The following is a 10,152-nucleotide window of genomic DNA, read 5'->3' as shown; positions in this document are numbered from 1 at the left end:
CTTTTTAAGTTACTTTAGACTAGATTAGGTAAAATAAGTAATAACAATATAATTAAAATGGTTCATGAGGCATGCACGCAAGCAGCTCATGGGTAATGTAAATCACTTGGGGAATGTGCAGCTCACGTTACGCTATTGAATTACAACTTATAATGGTGCAGATAGTAGTTAGACACGGTTCAGAGGACAATAAAACAATAAAATTTAATTATAATTAGATGTATAATGTTACGAACTTAGAGCTACTTAGCATAAACGAATGTAGTTTCATGTTACAATTTGAAGTCATTCTAGAAAGAAAAGAAGGTTAACTTAGGTTTATTTTGATTTTTTCTTTGGTGGTTACAATGTCAGTCGAATTGACCAATCCCGTTTTGAGATAGGGTAGAGAAAATAACATATAAACTATAAGGATTTAGTGAAAAAAAAACCTTTGAAATCTATTTAGAAGATTTGAGGGATTACACAAAGGAAATTTGAGATTTTTGAGATGACGAAAATAATTTTTAATTTTAACAAGTTATTTTGCACACGAACTATTCAAAACAAATACTCGATATATTCTTGGACAATTCTTTATTTCATTTTATTAAAAATACTTCACTAAGAAATATGACTTTTTGTATGTGAAAGACTTGTAATATTAACTGAAAGACTGCCAAATTTCATGAAGATATACCCAATATATAGAGTTATAAATATAATCTATATCAACTTCAAATGAGTGCAAAAGGTCACACGACTCGGTCAAATTGACCAACTGCATGTTGGGAGAGTTAAACACCTTCGTCCAAAGTGGACTCTTCGGACATTAATAACAGATTTAAATAAGGTGTAACGGATAAGAATTTACACACACAAAAATTTAACAGAATAAGAGGGATGAAAATCATATATGTAATATTTTACTTTTTAGTCTATTTCTCTCATTGAAAACATTTTGTAAAATGCAAAAATTAAAACTGTCCATTACAACATAAGACCAGATGTTCACTCAATGTTATACACATAAAATTTTCCAATTTGCACTTTATGTTGACATTAACCAGTTTAAAAGTGATTCTCTTCCAGTTTGAAAAAAAATCATTCGTCATCATCTCAAGTGTTCACTGTCACATTTTTTTTCCTCCTTAGAAACTTTACACGCGTTTAACATTTTTTAGTTATTCTACAGTCTTAGATTGTGTATTGTTTTTCTCCATTATAAATTCCTTCAGCAGAGACATGATTTGATATTGTTACATTTGTTTATTTTATTGAAATATCTTGCATGCTTCACACACACACACATATATATTATATATAGTTATTTATGTTACCAATTTTTAAGAGGAACTGACATACAGCATCTATAATAATAAGAGGGTGTTTCTGTGACCACCATAACTTCAAGGAAAGAACCTAGAAACCTGAAATTTTGCACAAATACTAAGTGGACTCTGAAGGTGTGCACCTATGTATTATTACTTATCCATGGGCACATGCATATCTTTTAATGAGGCAATGTAGGGAAAAATCACATAGAAAAGAATCTGACCATCAAATCACCAAGAGGAAAGAGCCTATAAACCTGAAATTCTGCACCCATACTAAGTGAAACCTGAGGGTGTGCACCTCGGTATTACTTAATATCATCAAATTTTGCACCCATACTAAGTGAAACCTAACGATGTGCACCTGAGTATTGCTTATCTTATCCACATGTGTGCACACATGCAGGTGTAGATCTTTTAATGTGGCAAGATACCAAAGAACCACATAGAAGTGGTGCCTTATATAACAAATAGAAATGAGACAGAACAGACATGCACAATCATGCATGTGTGTCTGTGTGTGATAACCATAGCTCCAAGAGGATAGAACCTAGAAACCAGAAGTTTTGCACCCATAGTAAGTGGACCCTGAGGGTGTGCACCTGGGTATTACTTATTTATCCACTTGCGTACACATATGCACATCTTTTTAATGAGGCAAGCTAGCAAAATAAACACATTTAAAGAAGTGGTTCCTTATATAACAACTTCTAATATATAGAAAAATCATGACTTTTATGCTATGTTGCTTAGAAACTAAAGTATATAGGTTATACTTTTATGCTAAAATGGTTTTAGAATACAAATGCTATCAACCTAATAACCAGAGTGAAGCCAGGTACTTTTTGCATGTGCACATCTTTTTATGCAAAATTTGCACACATAAGTGGATCCTGAGGGTTTGCACCAGGATATTATTACTTATTTATGTGCATGCATGCATGCACATCTTTTTATGCATGCCTGTGTATGTGTGACCACCATAGTTCCAACAGGAAATAACCTAGAAACCTAAAATTTTGCACCCACATTAAGTGGACCTTTAGAGTTTGCACCTGGGTATTATTACTTATTTATATGTGTGCACACATCTTTTTATGCAAAAAACCACATAGAAAAGCTCCAAGAAAGAACCCAGAAACCTAAAATTTTGCACCCATACTAAGTGGACCCCGAGGGTGTGCGCCTGAATATTATTACTTATCCATATGCATGCACATTTTTTTTAATGATGCAAGCTAACAAAAACCACACAGAAAAGAAGTGGTTCCTTGTATTAGAAATAGAAATCACAGACAAGACATGTAGTTGTGTGTGCACATGCACATCCTTTTAATCAGGCAAGCTAGCAAAAAACCACATAGAAAATAAGTAGTTCCTTATATAACAACATCTAATATATAGAAAAGCCAGTGCATTTTGGTAACAATGTGTTCCAACAATGGCTTTTATATCATGTTGGAATGCACTGTTAGTAACAAAAGTATAAACTTATATTGTTGTTAATCTATGTACTAATCAACTGAAAGTGGTTGCTAGTGCAGAAGTGAAAAAAGAAAGCATACCTGCCTGGGCAACACTCGCCACAGAGTGGGATTCAATGAATAAATAAAGGGACCCTGGAAAAATAAAAGAGTTTATGACGGAGGAAAATACTCACCTCCGGTGAAAATCTAACAAAGGTAGTCAAAATAGCTACAGGGGTTAGACAAAAACCCTCAGAACTGGAAACTGCCAGATCATGTAAGGAATGAGATAGAAAGTATCAGTATTGACATACTAGACTGCACAATGTTTTCCAGAGGGAAATTCAACCAGGGAGCCATTGACAGATGTGACAAAATTGGTGAGATGTGACATGCAAAGATTCCTCTCATGTAACAATAATCCATTATAGGCCATGTGAATCAACTTATGAAGCCACCTCGTTTGGGTACTGGGAGATAAGTAACAGGTAAAAGAAAGATTCCAACGAGGAACAAACAATTCCTACTACCTCGAAATGAGTTAGTACGAGCTACATGACACTTGAGAGCTTTAATAGACATAACAAAAAGTCAGGATTGGAGCAATCATTAAAGTGAGGAATGGTTGGCAAATGGATTGGTGATAAGGATCTTTCCCCTTCCCTAGCTATCAGTATTGGACAGAAGGAACCTATTGGGATAAAGCAGGAAAAATGTGCAATGATGAAGAGTCTGAAGCACAGGAATTGCAGACAACTTGAACCAATGAAGCCCACAAACCAATAACAACAAATAATACAATTTAAGAGAAAAGTGAAATATAAAACACAAACTAAGGGCTCAAAAGAAGGATGAGACAAAGCATGTAAAACAATTGTAAAATCGCAATTTGGTAACTGAAAAGGTCATTTGGATCAAAGAATACAAAGGAATTTAAGTAGACCTGATATTACTGAGGAATACCTAAAAATAGTGGATAAGAATGCCATATATAAAGCAACTGTAAGTGAAGCAAGACCCCTATCAAATATTCAAGTCATAAAACATGATATAGTAGATACTTTAGGATGAAGAGAGTTGAAATTCCCTTTAAAACTCCACTGATGATAAGTATTTCATTTCTCTTGATAAATGGCTGTGGTTGGCTTATGGAGAGATTTAGTTAAAAACAGAGAAACCACAGAAGTTAAACCCTTATAACTTCCCAGCATGAAATTGAGTTTTCAAACACCTGGGTGGAGGATGTTTGATCAAGGTTGTCTCAAAGACTGCTAATGTGGAAGAGGTAGAGGAGGACATACCTCCAGATACCAAAGAAGTGGAAACCACATTTGAACTCATTAATATAGTGCAACCAAGATAACTTGATATAGAGTGGAGCGAACCATAATCAGAAACCAGGACCATAGCAGAATTAGGGGAAAAGGCATACAGATGTAAACTTGTCCAGTCCTGCCTGAACACATCTACTGTCAACGCTTGAGGATGAGGTATTGGAGACCAAAAACAAGAGCTAATCCACTGAAAAAACCTTGTGATGTATCATCCATTCTTCAGAAGACTCTGGCTGGATCGAGACAAGTGATCTGCAATTAAATTCATCACTCCTGGAATATGACATGCTAAAATACTGATACAGTAGGAATGAGTCCAGTAGAGAAGATTCAAGATACAAAAACAGGGTCTCGAGAATGTGTGCCTCTTTGACTATAAATCTGAGATACCACCATGGAATTGTTGGAATGTAACATGACTTTATTTTTCCCTTCAAGAGAGAGAGAGAGAGACCTTGTTCCATTGCAATTAGTTCTAGAACATTGATATGGAGGGTAGACTCGACTTCAGTTCCAAATACCCTGGAACTCCTGACCTTGAAGATAAGTTTCTCATCCCTGAAGAAATGCATCTGGGAACAGATGGATCTCTGGACGAGGTGGTGGAATGGGTACCCCAATAGTAGCATTGTTCCAATCCAACCACCAATCGCAAGCGACAATGTTGCTCTTGAGTAATGAGACAGGATGATCCAAAGTATCAAAAAGCATGATTCATTGATTGTGCAGTGATCACTGAAAGGACCTCATATGAGCTCCTCCTAAAGGAGTGAGAGGCTTGAGGGATGCCCACATACCCAATAGAGAGAGAACCATCCGTGTAGTAGGAGATGGAAATATAAGTAAAAGTCTGATGGCTCTCGCTCTATGGTTTGAAGCCTAATAGTGGTTGGTTGAACACGACTTAAGAGTATTGAAAAACACACACAGATTGATGAGATATTGCATTGGTGACAGAATGGATTTCTTCAATTTAATAAGGAATCCTGCTTTTGTGGTTTCTGAAAGGAGAATCTGAAAGTGTTGTTCTGCTATTTGACAAGATGGTGCCAGAAGAATCCAGTCGTCCATATAATGATGTGTGTACAGGTCCAAGGAATGTAGATGATGAGAAAATGGTAAAAAACTCTGCAGAAGACACAAGGTGCTGATGCAAAACCAAAAGGTAGAGCCCTAAACTCAAAAACCTGACCCTTATGCATAACCTCCAGGAAGATTCCACTATGGGAATATGGAGATAAGTGTCGGTAACATCAAACTTGGTCATCCATAGCTCTGGAGGAAAGTGCCATCATAGGTTGAGAAAGAATTCCATAGTAAATCGAGAAGGATCTAAAATTAGTCGAGTCGAGTCAGATCGAGGATTTGACACCAATCTCCTGTCTTCTTGAGTACCACAATTAAATGGGAATAAAATTCCAGAAGAATTGGATCAACCCTCTACTATTGCCTTTTTGACTAACAACTCTCTTATCACCTAGGAACAAAGCTCCACTCGTTATGAATATGTTTGAGGTGACAAGGCAACAGGTTGTGCAGATAAAGGTGGAGGTGATGTAAATTGAGTGACCCACCCTCAATCTGAGCATGGAATACCCATGGATCTCTGATGAAAGAACTCCATATGTTCAGAAAATGATGTAAACATGGTCCCACTGCTCCCCTGCCCATGGGATAGATACTGACTGTTGTCGACGGTCCACCTGAGCTAAAATCCTCGAGAACACAGACAGACTCTAGTATGGAAACCAAAGGAAGGGTCGGGAAAAACTAGCAGCCGACATTCCAGAATTAGCGCCAGAAAGGCAGAAAGTCAACAATAATAAAAAAACTGAATCAAATCTTCATTCTAGCATCTCACAAACAACATGGGACGGAGAAAAAGGAGCTTCCCGTAACTCCCCAAGGGCAGAAGACAGTAAAATACTTTTTAACAAAGAATCTCTACCCAATAAACCCCAACAACAAACCATCCAGAAAACCAGAGAAAGAACTGAAGAAGACAATCTGACTGAGGTATACATCAGCAAAAATCCCCAACATGACCTCAAATTGCCAAAGGTAATATTTATAGGTTTCCAACAAAAGTTGGATCAAAGATAAATGCAGAGAAAACTGATCTGTTTAAAGTTATCACAGGTTCCAAACGATCTGCCCACAGGTCCAAAATGGAGGGTCCATTCATTGAGAATCAAAATATACCTCCTCCTAGTGGTGATAAGCCAAAGCATGCTGTTCTGATAAATGTGGGGGACAAGACAGATATCCCATCGCGTAACTGAGCAGCAAATCTCCCAGCATGAATAACAATATCAGGAGGAGGAGGAAAAATCAAGTAGTCACTTGCCATCCTTGCTGTAAACAAGGAAGGGATAGAGTCCAATACAATAGGAAAGACCCCTAAAAACTCACAAACCCAAGTAACCAACTGGAGAAAAGGGGCTGGATGTGGCTGATCAAAGTGATCCTCTATTGAGACTGACCTAGTAAAAGGAGGAGCTGGAAAAAAATTGAGTCTAAATTCTCCCCAGCTGGTCAGAATCATGTGTAAAATCCACCTCAAAACTCCCCTAAGAGACACTCCTGGTCCTCATACATGTGTCCATCTCGCAAAGAATCATATCACAGGCAGCCTCCACTGAGAGTGATCCCTCCCCTGGTCACCGACAAATACCAGATAACAGAGGTGGAAGAGGAGAGGTCTGAACAGCCTCCATAATAGAAACATTAACTCGAGAATCCATACCTGTCGGTATTTTTTTTTTTCATATTATTATTATTATTATTATTAAAGTAATTTATAAATGTACAAAGATATAAAAGTAGTAACACAAACTGTGTTCAAAGTCGCAATGTAAATTGTGATAAACACAACACTCCTGTTTATAGAAACCCGTGCAGAATGCTTTGTTGAGAAAAAGTTATTATATTATCTGAATGAGATGCTTATATACAGTACCTAGATAGAGAGTGCATTGAAGTTGGTGGAGAATTTTGCAAATCAGAATTTGCCAAGGGCATTCAAGTATGGTATAAAAGACTGGAGCAAACATTTTCCATGCTTAGATGGGCAAAGAATGGAAACCCTGGAGATTGAGAAATAGCTATAGTGTCAGCAGAGGTAAGTATGTTTTGGAATTATCTATAACACAGTCATCTGGAATATATCAACTTAATAACCCAAATGAAGCCAGGTACTTTCACTAGTACTGAACAGTTTAATGATTAATAACAAATTACTTGTTGATTTTAGGTTTAGTTTCATCTAAATATTAACTCCTTTGTGAAGTGATGAAATACACTTTTGCAAATAGTTTAACGTACAACTTCTCTGCTACACAAAGTACATGTTGTGGTGCAATTAATTAATATTTGTGTGAGAAACAATCAGAGTTATGAAACACTAAATATCTATATGATTTCTTAAAACTGTAAACATATAATTTCTACTTTTTATTTTCCATTGCTATACTGTGTGTGATTCATATCAACTTAAATACTTACATATTTACAATGTTATACAGTGATCCAAATGAGATGTGTATCCACATAAATATACATTTCTAAACATAAAAATGCATTATAAACACAAATTGTGTGTACCAAATATGCATAGTATTTGCTGGTGTGTATATTATTCACCAGTTCAAGATAAAAAAAAAAAACTGTACTGACCATAAACAAACACAAAATAAGGAAGATCATGTAAACTTGACTAACAAGGTATACAATGATTACCAGCTGGCAATTACCAGTAGTTCAGGTTTAATACTGTTGTAATGAAAATTATACCAGTCTATTTTTATTGATTGACATCAATAAAATGAGAGCTAGAAGTATAATAAAAATGAAGGTTTCAAAAGTTCAGTGACATTTTACTGAAGATCATGGTACAAGAAATGCTATCTTCATGGTACAATTGCTTTCAGAAAGGGCAACAGAAATGAAGAAGGACCTTTTCATATATCTTATTGATTATACCAAAGCTTTTGATAGAGTCAAGCATGTGGAGTTAATAAAAATGCTGGAATAAATAGACATTGATGGTCCTATAATTATCATAATTTAACTGGCTGTCTAACTATAGCATAAGAGCCTTAAAATAAGTCCCAAAACTTCTTGATCTGAGCATTGTGAATGAAAATTTCAAATTGGAAGTGAAACAGACAGTTCTCTATACAGAAAACAACATAATATAATACATCATTTAATATATTAACACTTTGGCTTTCTATTGGTTATAAGTAACATAGTATTAAACATCAGAGAGAACTACTGGCAATTTGTGAAAGAGAGGTTGTGACAGGTGGATGTGGCAAGATTTTCTAGTTTATGCCTCTAACTAAATAAGAGTGAAAGCTATAAAAATTATACTAGTAATAAACTCATTTTTTAGAAAACGTTTTATCAGACGTTTCGGAATCATCAGTAACTAGGGTTACAAAACAAACAAACAATATTTGTAATTACAACAGACATATTTACATAAGAAATAAACAAATCGATATATACAAATATAACATGAGAAAATTAAAACTGAGGCACAAGTGAAGTAGTTAAACTATGTTTAAATCCAGTGAAGACTGATTTAGGGACAGGGAAGAGTTTTTATGTATAATGTTTCTTTTATAAGTTCAGTATCAAACTTCTAATAAATGCTTCCTGTTATTACATTCGTAAATTTGTTTTATAAATATTATGTTTTGCGTGAGTAATAACTATATTATTATAAGTAATTTACATTAGATTTCATTTTTCTCAGATGGGTGTCGTAAAAATTAGAGAAGAGGAAAGACCTAGAGAGCAAATGTCACAATTCTCATACTAGGGAAGCTTGAAAATTTTTTATATGTTTCCTTATAAAAGTAAGAACTTAAAACTTGTATAATATTAAAATATGACTTATTAGTTACATTTTGATGCCAAGTTTATTTATAAACCACAATAATAAAGTAGTTTAATTAAATTTTGAAAGCAACTCAGTAAAAAAAGTATGGAAAGAGTTAACGTTGACTAAGTAAGTTTACCATAGTTGGTTAGATGTCATTTCAAATTTTTCACTTACTTTTGTTCAGTACTTATTTCATACACTGACTACAGAACTAAATTTTTTTTGAAACTATTATTTAAATATAAGAAATCATTGAAATTACCACTGAATTGTTTTTAGTAAGCTTACCTTCTTTTTAGCAACTAATATTGCTACATTTTTTACTTCAGGGGGGTCCTGGGAAACCGGATCTAAAACCATGTATCTTTTCTCTTTTGCAATATTCAGTACATCTACAAGAACACTTATCTCTGTCAGAGCACTCCTGGAATAAAAAAAATTAAACCTAATGGATAAGTAATAGAAATATTTTTCATTTAAATATCACTGTGTATTCAAGTGCATTTCTTAACAATGGCTATTTAGGAAAATAATCAAAATACATTATTTAAATCCTAAAAATTTACACCCATCTTAAGTAAATGGTATTTTGCATAAAATAATATAAATACTTACAAACTTAATCAATAACTATACTGATTTTTTTTGTCTAATATATTGGTTTGTATCCTTAAAGTGTGAAGTATATGTAGGTTTTGGTGTACACCTCAAGGATAGTAGTTATTTATAATTGGATAATAATTATAAATGTAAAGGACAATTCAGATCTAGTTTTCTTGTTCAACATACTCTAAACGCTGTGAATGTGAAAACTACAATTATGTATCAACATATATTATCATAACAGCTTAGTATTACCAAAAAAAAATGGAAGATTCTAAATTTGATATGCATATATCACTCACATGCCTATCAAAAAAGAAGTTGGTTGTTGATGCTATTATATACATAATGTTATAAATCAAAAAATTAAAACTCTTCAATTTTAAAACTTCATTCAAAGAACTTTCAAATTATACCATACATACCGTATTTTTCAGTGTATAAGACACTTTTTTTACCCCAAAATTTGATGTGAAAATCTGCTTGCGTCCTATACACAGAAGGTATGAATAATATGTGTGTATATATATATATATATATATATA

At 34.2% G+C, this 10,152-nt stretch overlaps 1 protein-coding gene across 1 annotated transcript in view; it reads right to left on the bottom strand.

The window, feature by feature from the left end:
• The window catches only part of LOC106468658 (mediator of RNA polymerase II transcription subunit 17-like), a 77,956-nt gene that overhangs the window by 60,841 nt on the left and 6,963 nt on the right, over positions 1-10,152 (bottom strand). Inside the window, exon 3 of the mRNA XM_013929093.2 lies at positions 9,293-9,428. Coding sequence (XP_013784547.1) covers positions 9,293-9,428 — 136 coding nt within the window. The remainder of the gene's footprint in view (positions 1-9,292; positions 9,429-10,152) is intronic.

Source organism: Limulus polyphemus, unplaced genomic scaffold (genome assembly GCF_000517525.1).
Source record: "Limulus polyphemus unplaced genomic scaffold, Limulus_polyphemus-2.1.2 Scaffold3101, whole genome shotgun sequence".
NCBI lineage: Eukaryota > Metazoa > Arthropoda > Merostomata > Xiphosura > Limulidae > Limulus > Limulus polyphemus.
The sequence above is the reverse complement of the archived record's forward strand: the minus strand, read 5'-3'. Positions and strand labels throughout refer to the sequence as shown.